Here is a 21,718-nt window from a genome sequence, read left to right as displayed (position 1 = left end):
GTACCCTCCTGCTAATCTCCATGTCCACCCTAGCATTTTTCATTAATTCACTTCCTAGGTATTTAAAGCTCTCCACAATTTTCAGACTCTAACTTCCAATTTTCACAGTGCCCTTTCTTTGCCTTTCCCCTCTCGACATCCCCATAGTCTTGCTTTTATCTATACTGATTTTCATGCCGTACTTCAATTTTTTCGACAAAAATATAGTTACATCCTTTATATGTGTATTGAATAGGTAGACCTACATCTTTTCTTTCTGCAAGTTGCTTTACAGACACAGATAGGTCTTTTGGCGACAATGGAACAGGAAAGTGCTAGGAGTGAGAAGGAAGCGACCGTGGCCTTAATTAAGGTACAGCCCCAGCATTTGCCTGGTGTGAAAATGGGAAACCACGGAAAACCATCTTCAGGGCTGCCGACAGTGGGGTTCGAACCTCCTATCTTCTGAATACTGGATACTGACCGCACTTAAGCGACTGAAGCTATCAAGCTCTGTAGACCTACTTCTATGTCACCTCTATACACTTCATTGGTATTTCCTTTCTCTACACCAGGTTTCACACACTCTGGTAGAATGCATTCCCCTGTTAAATCCTTTTACTTATCTTCATGTCCAACCCTGCATCCTGCATCAGTTTGCTTTCCAAGTATTTGAAGTTCTCCAATATTTCAAGGTTTTGTCACTATTTTTATTTCCCTTCCCTCTCTCCTCTAGTCAATAACACTGTCTTACTCGTTTCCACACTTATTTTCATTCCGTAATTTTCAATAATCTTGGTCATTTCTCTGTTTACTCCCCACACCATAAAATCATCTGCAAATAGCATTACATTCAGCTTCCTGTCCCAATATTTTAGCTCTGTCTCCTTCACACGCTTGTCCATAACCATTATGAATAACAGTCAATCAATCACTACTCATCTGCATTTAGGGCAGTTGCCCAGGTGGCAGATTCCCTATCTGTTGTTTCCCTAGCCTTTTCTTTTTTTTTTTTTTTGCTAGCGGCTTTACGTCGCACCGACACAGATAGGTCTTATGGCGACGATGGGATAGGAAAGGCCTAGGAGTTGGAAGGAAGCGGCCGTGGCCTTAATTAAGGTACAGCCCCAGCATTTGCCTGGTGTGAAAATGGGAAACCACGGAAAACCATCTTCAGGGCTGCCGATAGTGGGATTCGAACCTACTATCTCCCGGATGCAAGCTCACAGCCGCGCGCCTCTACGCGCACGGCCAACTCGCCCGGTCCTAGCCTTTTCTTAAATGATTGTAAAGAAATTAGAAACTCCCTAGGTAAGTTATTCCAATGGACACAACATATTCCTTGCCGTGGTCTAATTTCATTCCAAAACCACTCTGTTCTCTCCACATGGGTCTGAACAATGCTGCAACAATTTTGTACATTGCTTGCACATTTCCCACCATTTGTTTTCCAAATCCTTTCTGGTGCATTACTTTCTGTTCCTTTGCTCTGAGTACACTACCGTAAGCTTTCTTTAAATCAAAATCAAATCTTCCATATTCCCAATGTTTTCCCATTAACCCGGCATACGGCGCGTGGTTACTAGGAACGGGAGCATGCGTGTGGTGAGATTTTTCCTCACCCATGAAGTAAATTAAGAAAATCATCTTTATAGTACAGTTTTAGATTTAACTGGTTAAGTAAAGCTTTCTGTATTCCTTTTCATAATAATTATTGTAGCTTTAAAATATTTTAGTTACAAACATAGGGCATTCTACCTTGTTTAATCAGTATCACTGAAATCTCTTTCACATGTGACTCTTTTGCGCATTTCTGCCAATTTGAGATTAGTATAATGCATAATTTGTTCTACTGCGTCTTCAGGGTAAAATAAATAGCAAGCTTCCATTGCCGAATTTACATTTCGTGCTTGTCCTCTGGCACCTGGTAGATGTCTCACGAGATTCCTATACCCAGTTTTATGTGTCATGTTTCTACAGTGTACATCCCAAGTGGTAACTCCATATTTCCCTGTGTATAGAGGTCTATTTCGTACCAATTGGTCTGAATTTGTAATAACAGGCGCCGTTTCAATTCCTGAAAACTCACTTTCGCTATTTTGTTAAATTGTTTCAACACCGTCACTGCAACTGTCAATTATATCATCTAAATCTTCACCTGCTTCCTCCTTCCTGTACATCTCATTTTCCACTTGTTCTATCCATTATAACAATTTACATGCATTCTTGTCACCCATAGTTCAATATATTTAAATACAGTCAATATATTTACAATTCAACTATGCCAGAAATGTTAACATAACAAGGCACAAGGTGAGGGGAAAATTTGACTGAACTGCAAGGATGACTGCAATGCACTGTAAACAAAAGTAACTTATCTTCACCAATATGCAACAGTTGCAGACCGATGCAGAAAATAATGAAATTTGAATAACTACAACTACAGTGGGACATGACGAAATCAAGGAATGAGGGATTCCCTTTCCACGCGCCCGGTGCTGGGTTAATTGCCTCATACTGAAGATGATATCCAATATTCCTCTTCCTATAACTGTCCTTCCACCTACGTTTCTTCTCTTTCGCTTTTCTAGTAAACTTTCAAATATTTCTGCTACCTGAGATATGAGTGTGAATCCTCAATAATTATTACATATCACTTGTCCCCCTTCTTAAAATGCAGGTATTATTATCACTCCTTTACTCCAGCCATTTGATACCAATTTTTCTTTCCAAATAGACCTAAATAGCCTATACAGCCACTGTACACTGCTTTTATAATATTTATCACTGAAAATTATGGAATGAAAATCAGCATGAAAAAAAAGTAAGACAATCGTGTGGACTAGAGGAGAAGGGAAGGGGAAGGTATTATAAAAATTAGAAGACAAATTATGGAGAACTTCAAGTATTTGGGAAGCAAACTGATGCTGGATGGATGGCTGGACATGGAAATCAATAAAAGGATTCAACAAGAAAATGTATTCTGTCAATGTAAGAAACCAGATGTGGGGGAAGGTGTTCCAATAATGTGGGAAGAGGTGATGTATAAGATGTACTACTGCCCAGTACTGGCATATGCAGCAGAGACCTGGACACTGACAAAAAGACAGAATATAATCCAGGCCAGTGAAATTAAATTTTTAAACAGTATTACAGGAAACACAAGAAAGGTCACAGTAAGAAATCAGGATATCAGGAAATCAGAGTGGAAAAGCTTTATGACAGAATGGAAAAAAATAAACTTAAATGATTCAGACATGCTAAGAGGATGGAAGGATACCAAAGTGGACGATGGAGACCCAGAAAGAAGAAAGTAGGGCAAGATGGAGGCCCAGACTAAGGTGGCTGAAACTGTCAAGAATAGCATAGTTTAAAAAAAACTGGATTGGAACACAGTCAAGGAGGAACAATGGTGTTTGGATAGAGGAGGCAACAAGGTGCCATAAAAATCCTAATCTGGCAGGGGCCAGATGATGATGATGATGATGTTTAGTGGAGGACTATGGAGTTATATGTTTTATTTTGATATGAAGAATGATGGTAATATTCATAAGGACTAACATACAAGTAACAAATATTAACATCTATTTACAATATGCTAGAGGGGTGTGTGTGTGTGTGTGTGCGCGCGCGCGCGCTGGTAGTACACTAAAAATAATAGTTATTTCCTTAAACTAAAACATTACACTTTAATCAAAATAACAGCTACAGCTACATCGTCCCTGCAGGAACACCACCTCATATCCCACAATACTCTTCCTATCCATTATTTCCCTGAAGGCTGGTCACGTCTCCCAGCCACACATGGATATGCAGTCCATTAGAACATTTTTCAATGTGTTCATTTTCCTATGCTGATGAGCAAAGGAAAATGAACCTTATCATGTTGGACTGTAGGGTTGTATGTCTAGATGCTGTATTTACGCGCTCCTACAGTATAATGTACTTAAAAGTTCATTTTCCTTTACACATTGGTATAGGAAAATTAACACAACGAAAAATGTTCTGATGGACTGCATATCCACGTGTGGCTGGGTGGTGTGACCAATCTTGAGGAAAATAATAGATACAAAGAGCGTTGAGGGATACAAAGTTTTGGTCCTGCAGCGACAACATGCTTAAGGTGGACCCTTGCTCCTGTGCAAAAAAGCAAATAGTTGAACTGCGTGAAGAGAATAGCAGATAGCTACACAGCCCTCTACTGGATGACAAACACACTTACAAGGCATAGTGAAAGCCACCCTCTGGACTGAGATGACGTCTAAAAGCTATAAATTAAGCCACTAACAAACCTAATTTGTGTTAACAAATATATCACACACACACATACGCACGCATGCGCGCACACGCACACACACACACACACACACACAAAAGTAATCTGAACCAATCAAAAAGTTGCCAAAGTTCACAAGCACAAACAGTTAACACATTAATCAACTGTCATCAGCTGAAGAACCTGTAAAGCACAAAGAGCACAAGAACACTAGAAAATGTCAGTTTGAAATTACTCATCAGGAAAGAGAGATATTTTTGTTACAGGCCTTTTATAGGACGCTCTAATGGTTCAAACTATCACCACACTGACTAAACCATCAGACCCAGAATGAGTTGCTTTGACGATTCCAGCTGACCAGGTAAGAGGTGTAAAGTTATCCTCCTCCAGAAGAACCAGCCATCCTCACTGAAGGTTAGGCTGGTTATGCAGCCACTTGGCACGCTGCTGAAGCTGACAGAGATAGCCAAATGACCATCTCTTCCACACGGCCTTTCGACTCTGCTGCGTCTGTTGCCATCTTGTCAGTCATGATGATTGTTCTAATTAACTCTGGTTCAGGAAAGGATGTCAATAGTTCACCAATTAAAAAGGGCGAGGTGTTAGGAATGTATATTCATCAGGATTATCGGATATGGGAATAATTCATGAATGCCTCAATTTTGAATGAGCAAAGTAGACATTTTCAAAGGTCACAAGTGCAATTCCCACTGTCTTCTTGAGATGACTTAACAGATGTGATGCCAGCTTTCCGCAGCCCATGAAAATTATGAGTGAGGTGGAATGAGGTGCCACTCTATACCTTTTTATGCTGTGAAATTTGAAACTCCTGTACGAGGAGGTGAGCCATCTTACTCAACTTTGATCTTGCTCCCGTAAAACAGGTACTGTTGTCCCTATATATGGCTACTGCGTCCATGTCTGGAAAGAAATCTTCGTAAAGCAGCGAGGAAGGCTTCTGTCGCTTACTAACTCAATATGCACAGCCTTATGCTCATATATACAGTTTCCCATCATCTTGCTCCTTGAATTTCTGTATTTAATTTGCAGAGGTCCGGCGTAGAAAACATCACAATGCGAAAATGGTTTGCTGGGTGTTACTCTGGCCTCCAGCAACTGCCCCATGAGCTGATTTGTTGATATAGCCTTCATTCTGAAACAACTAATGCATTTGTGAATCATTTTCCGAATGACAGATCAGCCATTAATAATCCAAAAGTTGGGTGGAAGTAACAGAGGATATTTCTGATTGAAAGGTGCTTTAGAATCCTCCAATCTTCCACCTACCCTCAAAAGGCAGCCGCCATCCGCAGAAGGATGGAGTGACAGGAGCTTGCTACGAATGGGCAGTGGTTTAGCTAGTTGCAATTTATGAATCCCTTCAGAAAATTAGGCATGCTGAATAACACTAACTATGACTGTTAAAGAATTGCAAAGCTCACTTGTAGTCAAAGGTCCACTCCAATTTGACGCAAATTGTGGTGGAATCTAAGCACATATGCTATAACACAAAGTAACTTTGACCACCTCGAAAACTGGCTGAACATGTTGTCAGATTCAGTAAGAGTTACACCAATGCATAACCTCTCCTTTCCCTGTTCAGGAATTTAAGTAGCGATGTACTGTTTTCAGGCCAAGATGAAGGATCTGCAGATATCCATGAATGACCCACCCAACATAGTACACTATCTTCAAGTTCCTCTGGGTCCGTTCTTCTAGAAATGATGTCTGCCGGGTTGTCTTGGAATGAAATATCTACAGACTTCCTGTGGGTTAGTCGTTGAATCTTCGACATCGGGTTGGCTATGTATGCCTTCCAAGATGGAAACCCAAGCAAGAACAACAGTAGAGTCGCTCCAATAGTGGCATCGCTGAATCTTGAAATTAATGGCGGCTTTCACTTTGTCCGTGAGATGGCTCAAAACAACAGTACCATTTAGCTCTAGTCATGGCAAAGTGACTTGTTTCAGCAGTGCATACTCTACAGTTGCTCTACAATTCAAAGATAATAAATGGAACTATGGAGTTCCGTTTGAAGCTTGTGCAGTGAAAATATATACAGGCACCATAGGCTTTCTCAGATGCATCGGCAAATCAGTGCAGTTCAACATGAGCACTCAGATCATTTAATGTCACTCTTCGAGGTATGTCGATTTTAATCAAATCTAGGAGTTGAGACGAATTTCCTTCCAATGAGCTGAAAGTTCTAAGGGTAGTGGTTCATCCCGAACTAGCCATTGTTGCCAAATGGTTTTGATGAGTGTCTTGCTGTGCACAATTATGGGTCCTAGAAGTCCCAGTGGATCGAATATGGAGGCAACAAATATTAAAACAATCTTTTAGTCCATATCCCAGATTGGTTGTGTCTGTCGTATGGAACTGGAACTCATCACTAGTGGGACTTCGGTAGAGGCCAAGACTTTTCACCATCTCATGATCAAGTGGAAGACTGCAAGGCTTCTGGTTCTCACAAAGTGTTGCTGAGGTGGCTTGCAAAATGTCAGGACTCTTGGAGTGCCATTTTTAGAGGGTAAATCCTCCAGATTTCAGAAGTGAAGTGACATCTTCAACGTGTTGGATAGCTTTGTCAACAGTGCCTGTCCCAGTTAGCAAATCAACATAAAAATCTTGGTTAATGACTCCAGCTGCTGTAGGGCGAATCTCTTATCCTTCAAGAGCCACCTGCAATAAGCATCTAGGAGCAAGTTAAGAGTGCTGCAGCAATGCCGCAGGCCATAGTAGTTAAGGTGTAGGCTTCCGAACGATGACTTGGACAGGTGCGCCACAAGATCTTCTGAAGGTCTTGGTCAGCCTCAGTAACTTGGATCAGTTGATATATCTCCTCAATGTCTGAGAACATATTTGTATAAACAGAAACGAAGGATTTATATATCCTGTTGGATTGTTGGTCCTATCACATTATACCATTCAGCAAAACAAAGTTGTTTTTGTTGACCCTTAAAAACAACTCAAATCTTAGTAGTGCTGCTTGATGGCATGGTGAGTATCAACAATTTCCATGTGCCCTAATCTCAAGTATTCATCCAAGAATTTGATGTACTCATTCCTCAGATCTAGGTTTGCTCTGCAGTTTTCTCTCCAACAATCAGAAGTTCTGCTTGCCATTGGCAAATGAATTTCCAACTTCTTGAGTGGTAGTTTTACCTTTAATCTACTTTCTTATCTCATGTAAAGGAATTTTTGGAATGTTCTTCACACAAATATTCTTCCTTTGAATGGTGAGGAGTTGCAATTTCTTCTTAGTACCAGAAGCGTTAAGACTTGTTTATGCAGATTGTCTGTGATTGTTAACAATGAAGTTAGTGCCTGTCTGTGTTGAACAGAGTGAGAAGGAACATGTCCTGACAATAATCCAACCAAGTTCTGTGTTCTGGAGCATTGTATGTCCATTTTTAAATCGTTGTTCTGGTCTCAATACTTCGAAAAAGGCTGTTGCCCCTAGCAACAAATCTATTCCTCTAAGCTGGTAGAAGTCAGGATCCACTAGAGTAATATCATTAGGAAGTTGTCACTTCTTATAGTCTATTCTTGATGATGGCAATGGACCCATGATATGACTCCTAATACAGAGCATATGGTGTGCTTACTCTACCTACTAACACAAGATGCAATCTGAACTTTGCAGAAGTACGAAGATTCCGCTGGCTTTGTATTACCGATTCCATTAACTACAATAGAATGACGATCTAATTCGATATCCAGCTTGTTTGCTAAATCGTAAGAGATAAAATTCATTTGCAAGGCACTAGAAAAGCATAACACTTATGTACAGTACTTTTCCACTCACAGCCTTGACAGCTATGCACAACAAAACATCATCTTGAGAAAATGTAGCCCTGGCTGAACAGTATGTCTGACTCTGAGGAACAATGACATGAGGTAGCACAGTTAATAATTTGTTCAGTGTGCAGCATGACGAGATGCCTCTTATTACTCTGTTTACAATTTACAAATTTGCAACTGACTTGATGATCACAACGGAGGCAATAAAACTCGTAGACATACCGAAGTGAAAGTGCGGAAAGTTACTCCTGCACGTTCTGGAGGGCGATCGTCACACGAAGAAATTTCAAAGTTAAATTAGGCCTACACTGTAAAATATTTAAAACAATATTACAGATAATTTTGAATTAAAAGTCTGAATTTCACTAATGGAAGCAACACAATTCTTCGAATTACGAATTATCTGTATTTTGAATTCATTTAAATAACATACAAAACCGTACCTCATGTCTCTGGGAATGAGAGATTTTTTCGAATTAGGCGGGATTTTGAATTAACCGATTTCAAATTATCGAAGTTCTACTGTAAATTAAACAAACATTGCAAATGTTTTTCGCAGAGCGTTTTATGCTCAACAATACTTCTATACATACTTGCAGTCTATCACTGACTGTCCAGCTCTGTAGTGTAGTGGTTGGCATTATCAGCTGCCGTACAGCAGGGGCCTGGGTTCGATTCTCAGTATGCCAGAAATTTGAGAATGGCAAGAGAGTTGGTACGTGGTTAAAATGGTACATGCAGCTTACCTCCATTGGGGGTGTGCATGAAAAGAGCTGCACCACCTCAGGGTAAGGATGTGGGATTACTTACAATGACAGTTTAGGCATCACAAGCCAAGAAAGGGTTTTCTTTGACTACCTTCATTAAAATCACCACTTTTCAGCTCCCTTTTCAAGCAGATTAATGTTCTGTGCATACAAACCATCCTCTATAAATACTCTGTGTAATGAAGAAAACCATGACAAAATATGTTTGGTGTCCGTGCGGTTAGGGGCGCGAGGCTGAGAGCTTGCATCCGGGAGATAGTGGGTTTGAATCCCACTGTCGGCAGCCCTGAAAATGGTTTTCCGTGGTTTCCCATTTTCACACCAGGCAAATGCTGGGGCTGTACCTTAATTAAGGCCGCGGCTGCTTCCTTCCCACTCCCATGCCTTTCCTATCCCATCATCACCATAAGACCTATCTGTGTCGGTGCAACGTAAAGCCACTAGCAAAACAAAAAAACAAAAATTTGGTAGTTCTTCAGATTAGCCCACACAAACACATAAAAACACCTTCCAAGGGACTTCATTCAATATGTATAGATTTCTTAGATGCAAATTTCTTGTAATATATTATGAAAAGCACAGAAGATGGGGTAGAAGGGAAATTCTACCTGTGTTGCTGAGATAATGTAAAATGCAGAGTAAATGTGAAAAAACTGTAGTGTAAAATACATATATGAACATCATTACAAAGCCTCTATTACAGAAAATAAACTTCCAGCTACAGCAGAGCCTTTTATTCTTAACTAACTGGGACTGTGGCCTTCTCAGACCGGCAAATTTCGGATTATCAGAATTTTCTTTCAAAATCTAGCATTGTGCCACAACCACAAGTTTAGCATGTAATAACCTAACAGGTATAACTGATTCTGTAAAGAGAAATAACTAGCGACTGACATTTGGGGAGTGTTGTGTTTTATGAATTTCTGTGTAACCAAACACCACGGCATCTGATTAACTTAGTTACATTATTTTGCTTCGACTTCTACCTCAAAATACTATTGCAATACACAGTGCAATGTTATTTTATATTGTTTTCTCATAAAAATAGTAAAAACATAAATCATTTTTGTCAAGAAATGCATTTTTTCGTTTCATTACAACTCTGGCACCTTAAAATTTTTGGTTCAGATTAATAGAGTTTTTGGATTATCGGGGTTTGGATTAGTGAGACTCCACAGTTTTTCAAAAATGAGAAAAGGAAAGCAAAAGAGGAAAAACTATACCATTTCATAAAAAGGATTACATTACTTAAGTACAATTACTTGCCTGTCTTCATGAATGCCAGTCCGAACATCCTTCACAGCTGCATAACCACAAGGCACACGAGCATACTTCTGAAGGCTCCGCAGGACATTGCGCCCTACTTCTAAGTAATATGGGTCATTTGTAGCTCGGTAAAGGAAGTAAGTTGATTCCAGAAATTCTGGTCTCAATGGATGCTGGCCCCAATGAACCTAATAATAATACATTAAATGAGATCTCAAGTCAGATTATTTTGTCATATCAACATATAAACAGCACAGACGGAACAGACATAGAAATTCCTCAATAGAAAAACTGACATGTATCACTAAATGTAAATGGCTGATCAGTTTATTGTTTAAAAAAATATCTTTTTCCTTCATTCCAGCAGTGAAATAATAGATTGATTGTTGTTTCTTTACTGGACTCTTTATCATTTATCATTAATTTCCCTTTTCCAGCTCCTACTGAGTCAGGATGTAAATGACACCATCTTTCGTTATCCAACCACCTTTGCTGTTATCCAACTGTATTCCAATCTCTTTCCTTCATTCTTAACCTCCATCATCTGCTTCGGTATTCTTCCCTCTTCCATCCTCGTAACATGTCCAAACCATCAGTTTATTTCTCTCCATTCTATTTGAAAGATTTTCCACTCTGATTTCCTTCCCGATAATAATCATTTCTTACCTTGTCCTTCATTATCTTTCTTATAATTCTTAAATTCTTACTCTTCTGTCTTCTCATCGGTGTTCAGGTCTCTGCTACATGTCAGTATGAGGCAATAATAATACATCTTGTCCGATCACTTCTTTAGACTTCCAGATCAAGTTCCTCATACTCTGGTAAAATGCATTTCCCTGTTGTATCCTTTTACTGATCTTCATGTTCAATCCTGCATCCGTTTGCTTCCCAAGTTCGGTGATCGAAGTTTTCAACTATTTCAAGGTCATCTACCCCAATTTTTACAGTATCTTTCCCTTTCCTTTCCCTTCTAGTCAACAACATTGTCCTGCTTTCCTCCACACTTATTTGGATTCCATAATTACCAATATACTCACTCAATATGTCCAGTTGACCTTTTACTTCCTCTCCACATCACAATGTCATATGCAAACAATATCACTTTCAGCTCCCTGTCCCTATGTTTTACCTTTGTCACCTTCACAATTTCATCCATCACCACTATGAACAGCAATGGCAACACCAGTCTTCCCTGTCTTAGTCTAGTTATATTTCAAACCTTTCAGTCCTACCCACACAAATTTGGTCCTTTTGTTTACTAATTAATAGGGTGTCTAATATTGTAAGAAGGAAATGTCTTATTCATGTAACGATAGTTACTACTTACACAATTCTAAAATCATCATCATCATCAATTTTCCGCTCCAACAAGCTGGGTGCGGGTGTTTAAGAGCCTCTTCCAGTTCACCCTGTCCATCCACAGCTGATGTTCTACCTTTTGCTGTCAATGTACATCACGTTTGGCAAGGTCTTTGAAAATTTGCTTTTCCCAACTATCACGAGGCCTCCCTCTGGGCCTCTTACCAACAACATTCCTTGGGGTCCTAATTGGAATCATCCTTCTCATATGTCCATACCATCATAATCTGCTTAATTCTACGGTTTCCAACAGGCTCCTGTCCAATCCAAGTTGCTGCTGAATACTTTCATTCCATATTTTGTCTCTCCTTGTCTTTTGGAGACATGACCGATGGAACTTCAGTGGCCTGTAGGCAACTTTGTGCAGATCTAGTCAACGTTGCTGCCTTCAGTTCTTATGTTTAAACTGGTACAAGATATGTTTTGTACAGTGTGAGCTTGCAAGCTTGTGGAAATGAGTCATCCCACAGTAACTGACAAACGGAGTGGTAGAATTTTGATGCAGCATGTATTCTATTTTGATGCAGCATGTATTCTATTGCCTATTTCTTGGTTTATGGTATTGTCAGAAGAAACGAAGCTGATAAGTATTTGAAGTCACTGATAATGACTACTTCTCTATTTTGCACTCGCAGGTGGACTGCTTTAGGATTTCGACTCATCACTAAACCGACGGTTTTTGTTCGGCTGATGATCATTACCATGCTTTCAAATTCTTCTTGCCAAAGATCTACAGTAGTTTAGCTTGAACTTCTGCTTCTGTCTCACCCCATAGCATAACATCATCAGCAAATACAAATTAATTTGTTGTCCGATCCTTCATTTTCACTGCTTTAATCCAATATAGTAATAAAGAGAAGTGGTGATAGACAATTTCCTTGTTGGACTCTGCTCTTGATTTCAAAACAGTTTGACCTGCCTCCTTGAATTTGCACACAGCTCTTTGTCTCTTGATAAAGTTGTTTTACTCGAGCTATAATCTCATATGGCACTTCTTTACATCTCAGACATTCCCATGTGTGCTTACCTGGTACATGATCATATGGCTTCTCAATATCCAAGAATACAACTATAACCCTTCTATTCTTATCACAGTATTTTTCACACAGCATTCTTACAATAAAATGAGGTATATTTTAGGTTCCACCTTTTCAATACAATACTGCTTTGTTAAGCAAATTACATCACAACATGTTCACATGTGGTACCGGTTTCGACACCATATCTGTGTCATCATCAGCCAATCGATCAAAAAGTGCACAACATAAGAATCACAAGTTAATACATACACACATAACAAGAAAAGTAGAAAGTGTTACTTAAAAGTAAGTTTGTCCATGATAAGAGTCCACATTAAAGTTGAAATTTATTCACCATAATATGACATATTAGACTAAGACTTTACAATTTTTTTAAATCTTGATGTGAGGAGGAACATATATATTGATGCTAAGTCTTGACAAAGCGTATTTTTAAAACATTAAGGTGACACGTTAAAAATCTTAAAAATAGTTGTGGTTATTTATCTTGTTGTGTCAAGAATAAAAATTAATCACTAATATGATATTCTGCATCGAACTGAGAAACTTGGTCTAGAACATAAAGGACCTCCACATGTACATCTTGCCTCCTCACAAAGTACCTGAACATAGATTTTAAAGCCGCTGTTGAACGTCAACTGTATTCAAACTGCACTCCATATCACATCAGTGATTAATTTTTATTCTTGAAACAAGACAAATAACCACAACTATTTTAAAGATTTTTGTCACTGCTTGTGATTAGTACCACCACATGGGGAACACCATGGGTCGCTTTTACTTGCGCGTAGTACTATTGTTAGGTACGAAATAGGTTTGTGATTGGTAGCAACAGAGTGTGTTGTCGGCTTTTCTCTGTTCTCTGTATTTTGAGACTGTGATTATGCCATACTCATTGAAGTAAGGCTGAGAGGCACCGCCATCAATTCTGAGGTATATGTGAACACGTTAACCAAACTCAATAAGCGTTTCCAGCGACTTGGACACCATAACATCCCAGGTGATTGTCTGCTTCAACATGATAGCGCCCACCCTCACACAAGTTTGAGGACATCGGAACACATCACGAAACAGGGTTGGACAGTGTTACCCCATCCACCCTATATCCCATGAACTAGCACCCTCAGATTTTCACTTGTTTGGGCCATTGAAGAATGCCATTTGTGGGAGACATTTTGAAGATGACAAAGAAGTGATTCGCACAGTGAAGAAATGGCTTTGTAAACAGAACCAGGAGTGGTACCGACAGGGCATACACGCCCTTGTGTCTCGCTGGAGGAAGGCCATGAAACGGGAAGGAGATTATGTGGAAAAATTGGGAGTGTAGAAGAAATATCATTCTTCTTGTGTATAAGTTTCATTGTATTCAATAAGTAATTGTTCAAGAAAAAATGTGGTGCATTAGTTTCTGGGCTACCTTCATAGTTAGTGGGATGTAAAAATATTACTACTACACATTCAGCTACAAATGAATATAAATACAATTTTCTTCCTTTCAATTTTTGCTTTAGTTTCAAATTTTCTATAAAACTTTCCATTGGTAACAGAGAAATTAACACATTCACTGCTGGTGACACAGCAGCAGAACAAGAGGTGAGCCCATGCAGCTGATGTTTATAAGCTTGTGACCACTTGCACTGTGCATATTATTCACTCTAGCTTGTCAGCTACACCTGTTTTCCTCGCACTTGACCGAAACCTTAAGGAACATTTCAGTGCCAGCAGTTTCGTCTTCCTTTTTTCTTTAGTGTTGGTGGTAGGCATTGTTTAAAATAGCAACTAAGAAACCTAACTGGGACTTTCTAAACCAAAAGAAATAAAAGCTATATGGAAAACTGACCGACTGTGAGCTGTTGAGGGCTTCAGAAAACAGCGAATATGAGTTTAGTGTGGAAGATTTAAAGAACGATGACTGGGATCCAGTCAATACAAATGCCGTGGATAGTGATGACAGGGTGGAAGAAGACCTTAGAGTATTGCAGAGTTAGAAGACACTATTGATAATAATTGGGCTGAGTATCTCATACGGTTGAGGAGTTCTTACCTCAACATCGCAGGTTCGATCCTGGCTCAGGCCAATGGTATTTGAAGGTGCTCAAATACATCAGCCATGTGATGGTACATTTAGTGGCACGTAAAAGAACTCCTGCGGGGCTAAATTCCAACACCTTGGCATCTCCAAAAACCATAACAGTAGTTAGTGGGACAAAAGGCAATAACATTATTATTTACTACTGATAATGAAGTAAATGAGGAACCAAAGGAGACAGCAGCAAACAAACTACAGAGAAACCTCATTAGTATGTTCCTCATTAACACGTTTCTCTCTTAAGGGACCATTAATCAACGTTAAGAAAACTTGAAACCAATTTATACACCATCCAAAAGAGCACACCAAAATATATAAAACCCTCAAATATTACATCCTATCGTGCATGTATCTATGAGTTACAGGGCGGTAAAGATGTGCGGGTGGGGGTTATCAGTATCCAATTGGAGTGGTTATTTTGAACTGCTAGTGCGATGTAAAGAGAAGCAGGCGAGTGGTGGTGGAGGTGGGGGGGGGAGGTAGCGGGAGACCAGGGTTAGTATATACAGGTCACCCACAATGGCTGACTTGCGGTCATTGGCTATTCCAGCGTGATGTCACACAGATACCTGCTCTCTGATCGCGGGAGCGCTTTCCAAAGGAATTTAGTGATTGCGATATGTTTTAACCAAACAATTATTAGCTTGTGTGTCCCCTATACATGCTCAAACCGACTTTGTAAATAGTAGATAATGAACACAATAATGTACAATACAAGAGGACCGTGGTTATTGCTAATAGGATTTTAGTGGCCACACTACGCTACTGAAATCCAATAAAGTATTCTTGAGTTAAACAAAACTGAGCATTAAATATGACCAATAAACAAGCAAGCGAACAAAAGAACAAACAAGCAGTTCTATTATGATAAAGTGAATCTTAACTGGAAAGTTTCTTCATTTTCTTTATCTTCTTGAATTTCACCTCCATAACTGACTATTTCCTCACGTCTGTTTTAAAAATTTATACGAGCATATGTCCTCATTTTCATAAATGTGGCTACCAGATCACTACTTAAATTAGGATCACTTGCACATATTAAAGAAACTAGGTTCTGTACTACTCCCAACCCTCTTCAGACTGTAAGTCCGTGATAAGAACAGTAATGTCTGTTTGGGAACGTAAGTGTGGACGAGGGCTTTCATGTTTTTTAGCCATCCAACCTTCAATGTACTGAAATTCAAACCTTCGACCTCTATTTCAGCGTCAGTTTCACCGGCAAATGTTGTCACAGTATCATATTTGCCTCCTTCAAAATAGCTTTCAGCAAGAGAACATTCTAACTCATGACACATTATTCAACAGAGGTTTCTGTTCACGTGTTCTTGTGTTTCTCTATTTTACCAGCATTATTTCCAAGAATAATCAAAGAATATTAAAGAAACTTGCACACTACACACATACAGTATTGCTGCACAGACTTTTAGCGAGACTGGCAGTCAAGATGGGCGACCGGCTGACGTCATAACCGAGCGCTGCCGAAGCCCTCCAAATGCAGAAACCCCTGTTCTGGACAACCTGTTTTATACTAATATTGGCGGAGACAGCGCTGCGAGTGCATGAATCACATGAACATTGTATGCCTGTTAAACTATGTATTTATTTCTTATAAATCATAATGCAGTAATCACAGATGATGATGATGCTTGTTGTTAGGGGCCTAACATCTAGGTCATTGGCCCCTAATGGTATGAAATGAGATGAAACGTAATGACAAATTATAAGTCCAAAATCCTCCACTGACCAAAATTCAAAACATGAGTAGGAAGAATGAATGGATGGATATGAATTTTAAATAATCAGTGGATCCAACCCGCAATGCCTCACATTCACAGCATCTGACATTAAACAATCTTATTACTGATCAAGGGACTGCTTCTATAGCATAATACTGACTCGATGATGCTTGTAGTCTAAAATCCAAGTCATCGGCCCCTTATAATGGTACTTATCGCTAGGAAAGTAGAACCATGGTATTTGTCATGTTGTGGTACTAATCAAAAGTAGCGTAGACTTGCAGTATTCCACACATTATGGTACTACTCACAGGTCATGAAATTTGCACATGTAATACAGACTTATGGTGTTTCGCACATAGCGGCGCCATTTACAGGCAACGCAAACCTATGGTGCTCATCGCATACGTGTACTAACCACAGGGACTCGCACTATCCTGTGGTGTTCCTCATATAGTGGGTACTAATCATAGGCAAGCCAGAACCATGGTGTCACTCCTAAAGTGGTACTAATCACAGGTACTGTAAAAGCCGACAACACATTCTGTTGCTACCAATCACAACCTATTTCGTACCTAACAATGGTACTACGCACAAGTAAAAGCGACCCATGGTGTTCCCCGCGTGGTGGTACTAATCACAAGTAGTTTCATGGTTCTAATACAATCATCCCTTGGTCACCCCTTTTAGTCACCTCTTACGACAGGAAGGGGATACCATGGGTGGATTCTTCGTCTGCGTCCCCCACCCACAGGGGTTGTGTTTGGTCCGCAAGAGGTATTTTATTTTCCTCAAGTCCGCTGGCAAGGCGGTTAGGACTCCCCTATTCGCCACCTGGGACGCGCCACGTGGGAGTATCACCTCTCCCCCTGCTATGCCAGCGTAGTAGGTTCGTAGCAGTAATCACAAAATTTGGAATTCATTTATACATGTTTTAAAGACACAAGTAAATACTAACCTGCAGTTGAGTTGTAATCGCATGAGGGATAAAAATATTGAAGGTAAACTTTTAAACACTGTATGTATGAGTATGTACTGATTAAACAATTATATAATGTGGCAGTCATACTTTAATCCCCTTCAAAATATTCAATCTCCTATGAATGATAAAGGATATTAAGAAAAAATGTTCGAAACACAATAGCTCTTGCACCAGCCACATTTGAGTAAAGAAAGCTGATCAGAATTATTATTGTCCTCCATAAGAATTCGCAAGTACCAGTTCCTTTACTAACGCAATAGCCTGTGCTATTTTCAAAAGTTTCATTCGTGCTAATTAGGCCTGCTAATTTCCACTCATGTCTATATGACAAACTGGAGTACGGCGAACATTGTTCATCGTAGATCAATGACATACGTTTGATAATATTGTTACGCTGTTGCAAGTTCACATGGATATAATTTGACACAACGAAATCAGATATGTTGGTCCACTGTTTCGAACATTCGGAAAAATGCTTGTCGAACGGTTGTAATTCAGAAGTTGTTTTGCTGGAATGATTTGCACTTTTCAGGTTCATAGTTATTTAATGAAAGAAATTCAACAGTAAACAGTTCGATGGACCAGTGTGGGTAAAAATGTCAATGCCAGAAATATACAGAAAAGTTCTTTTGTCATTTTACCAGATTTCGACCACTGCACAATTAAATTACGGACTTTAAACATACCCTGCTGGATAGCTTGACTTGGTGGCTTTGATTCTTGCAGTATGATAGACAGGGAAGGAGATGTCCCATGCATGATACAGTTTGCATAATTGGGGATGAATGTGTCTGTGCGCTTTGTGATTGTGTAACACCACACACTATCTTCTTACCACAGCGATGAATTGTTCTCCCAACATGCAGTTCCTTATTGATGCCAGATTGATCTGCATTATACACATTGTCAGCATCATACTGTTCGATAAGCAGCATTCTCTCTTCTCTCCAGGAATGCAGTACATTGTTAGTAGTTTCATCTTCATCTTCTTTTTGGGTGACAAACTGTGTAATTTTTCGTGATACTATGTGAAAACGATGCTTGAAATTCCATACCCATACTTGCTGACAAAGGTAAATCAAGTGATTTGGCTTCTTCACGGAACCGTTTTAGTAAGTTCATATCGTGCACTATCAAGCTGTTTGCGCGAACTTCCATAAATTTCATTAACACCAAATCGTGCAACTGCTTATATTTATCTGTGACTGTTAAACTAGAAGATGGCTTGCCAATAGAATTCACTTTTGCAAATATCTTCCTTAAAACGGTACAACTGCGTCTCATGCTTCAATCGAGGGTATCTGTTTTTCATAGAGATCCATGATATGTGTTTGAATTGGCTTCCACTTCTTTGCACTCAACCATGTGTTTATAACCTTTCTTTTTTTCTTCCAGTGACCATTCTACTCTGTTATTCTGGGCTTTGTGGGCCTTCTGATGTTGATTCCTGTTTTGATGAAGGTGAAGTAGATTCTCCTGATGGAGATTCGTATTTGTCGGGCACTAACAGTGTTTCAGATACTGGTTCATATTAATTAATACCTAAAGTCTGTGTATATATTATTTCTGTATCAGACTCTAATATATCTACTAAATACTGAAACATTGTCTCATCTTCCTTGGTTAAAAGGGAGAACTGAAAATTCTCTTCTTTGAAGTGATTATAAAACGCATTCACTATGTTTAGAGGGTTCATTTTTACAGGTAGAAGCTTACTTCCGAACAATCCGTGCACAGCTCACGATGCCTCACAGTACTGTCTTCTCGCTTTTCCTTACATCACGCCAGCAATTCAAAATAACTTCACTCCGATTGGACACTGGCGACCTCCATCCCCACGATAGGATGTATTACCGTATTTACGCGAATAATACCTGCACATTTTTTTAAAAAATTGAGGCACGAAATAGGGTGCGGGTTTTATTTGCATCAATGTTGCCATTTTTCTTTTTTCGAAATAAGCCTTTCTAAATTTAGGGTGCGGGATTATTCGGTGGCGGGTATTATTCGCGTAAATATGGTGGCGGAGATTATTCGCGTAAATACAATACCCGCACATTTTTTTTTTAATTTGAGGCACGAAATTGGGATGTGTTTTTATTGCATCAATGTTGGCCTTTTTTTTTTTTTTTTTTTTTTTACAAAATAAGCCTACCTAAAGTTAGGGTGCGGGTATTATGCGGTGGCGGAGATTATTCGCGTAAATACGGTAATCAAGGGTTTTACATAGTGTGTGCTCTTTCGAATGGTGTATAAATTGATTTCAAGTTTTCTTAACACTGATTGATGGTCCCTTGTTAGCACCTCGTAAATTCAAAGTCCCGATTCTCATCATATTAAATCCATATAAAAATACCTCTCTTGTCGTATCACGAATTTTCGCTATTACCGCTTAGTATGCCTTTGCTGGCAGGACATAGTGTTTACAATGCACTATGTCTTCTGGTATGGGCTAGAGCAATTTTGTTACTTTCATTGATCTGTCTCTGTCTTATCCTTGGCTTTGACAATATGAAAGTGACTGAGGTATGAGCGATGCTAGTAATGCCATTCCTTCTGCAGCCAGTCCCTGCTATGAATGGTGTGAAAATGTTGCTCATAGGGTCGGTTGGTGCATGCATGTCAGTGGGCTTGGCAGACTGATATGTAATAGCAACTTCTGGCTCGGTGAGGAAAGCAACGGGAAACTAACTCACTCCTCATTTCCCTAGTACGCCTCTGCAGTGATGCTAGGCCATCTATGACAGCTGATGGCAGAGCTGTTGAGGATCCAACCAGCCTTAGGGCTGAAGACTGAACATACACACACCGCTTAGTACAATCACATTTTTCCTAGCCCTGAAAATGTAATTTTTGCCATCCCTTTTGAAAGAAACAATTTCCAACTCGAGTAAGAGCTGTCGTTACAGTTGCGTGATTACAGGAACTTTACAGGATAAGTTGCACCTTCGGGGAGCAAGCCGTTAGCCTCAGGAATGTTTGGTTTTGCTTGCCAGTTAGCAGCGGGATTGCTGAATAACACACCGAGCTTATTAGTGCTTGTATTCTGTATTCCATTCAGAAGTTAGAAATTTATTTTGTGTTGAGTAGTACTGTGAACTGTAACGAATATATGTTGCATGATACGGTAGTCTATATCTGAACTACGAACATAATCGTGTGAAAATGACTAGCGTGGTGCATATTTGTCTTGTAACAGCCTAGTTATGCATACAAAAAAGGTCGTGAAATTAATTACAAATGAAGACAAAATTAAAATCTGCCAGAAAGTGGACCAGCGTCCCCCATCTTAAAGCGCGCAGAAATTGCTAATGATGATCTTGCACCTTCGAGTTTCAACTCGATCACTCAAGTTGGTCGAAATTTATTCAAATTGGCAGCCGAATTCATTCCACCCAGTTGCACTTGGTTGAGTGTAACCTTCAATTCATTGCCTAAGAGTGTGACCAGAAAATGTTTAATAACACACTGCTCCGAAATAAAAGGCTTCTACAAACATTTGTTTAAGAAAAAGTGTGATCTGCAATAATACTGTACACTTGTTATTTTATTAAGCCCCAGCAGAAAAGGTTTTCATATTTGTTCTCACGTGTTTTTCCCACCTTTGAATGCTTTCCTCTCATCTTAAGAAATGCCCTCATGTCAGAAAAAAATTGTATCTATTGTTTCCATATTCCCATTGGATAGCTTTTATTTGTATATTCAGTAGTACATTTTCTCGCTTAACACGTTCTTTTTTGTTGTCCCCTGCAGAAACGTCTCAACAAGGTTTTACTGCAGGCTATATGATGCATGGAATAAGAATGTTTATTTTTCACTTTACGTAGGAATTTTGTAAAAGGTGTTTCTTGGTATTTCTTTTCAGAAACCTTATATTTATTCTTTGCCCAAGATGTATAATTTATTTTGTGTTTTTTTTAAATCATTGAATTTATTATGAATTATAAATTAATTTAGTTTGGAGTCTTTATGATCACATAAATAATGAAATGTCTGAAATAATAATATGATGCTTTTAAGAGTCAAATAGCATACATGCATTATCACATGATCCCAGTGTGGCTGATGATTGTAAGAGCTCTTGCATTTAGAACCGTCCGGTATTAAAATTATCTTAGAAGTCAATATTCAGTAATTACACAACTCCAACTTCAAGGCTGGTTATGATTTCAGCTGCTTGCAGATGCACAAGTCTAAAGGAGTAGCAGTGAACGTGGTAAAAAAAACAGGTTCAGCCCGTTATTAATATTATCATTATTATTATTAAGGTGCAGAATGTACGCAACGTCTCTTCAAAACTAACTGTCTGAAGAGATGCTGAACTGTAGAAATGTTGCTCTATTTGGGATAACTTCAGCAAAATAAATTGTGATGGGACTCAATCTCTCAATCTTGAGCACTAGAGGTAAGCGCTAAACTA

The 21,718-nt window shown here is 39.2% G+C and overlaps 1 protein-coding gene across 1 annotated transcript in view; it reads right to left on the bottom strand.

Annotated features, from left to right (window-relative positions):
* The window catches only part of Edem2 (ER degradation enhancer, mannosidase alpha-like 2), a 212,239-nt gene that overhangs the window by 142,118 nt on the left and 48,403 nt on the right, over positions 1-21,718 (bottom strand). Inside the window, exon 11 of the mRNA XM_068225114.1 lies at positions 10,093-10,280. Within this exon, the coding sequence (XP_068081215.1) occupies positions 10,093-10,280 (188 nt within the window). The remainder of the gene's footprint in view (positions 1-10,092; positions 10,281-21,718) is intronic.

This window comes from Anabrus simplex, chromosome 1, assembly GCF_040414725.1.
Source record: "Anabrus simplex isolate iqAnaSimp1 chromosome 1, ASM4041472v1, whole genome shotgun sequence".
In the NCBI taxonomy this organism is placed as follows: domain Eukaryota; kingdom Metazoa; phylum Arthropoda; class Insecta; order Orthoptera; family Tettigoniidae; genus Anabrus; species Anabrus simplex.
Note: the sequence above shows the minus strand (reverse complement) of the source record. Positions and strands in the feature narration are given on the sequence as shown.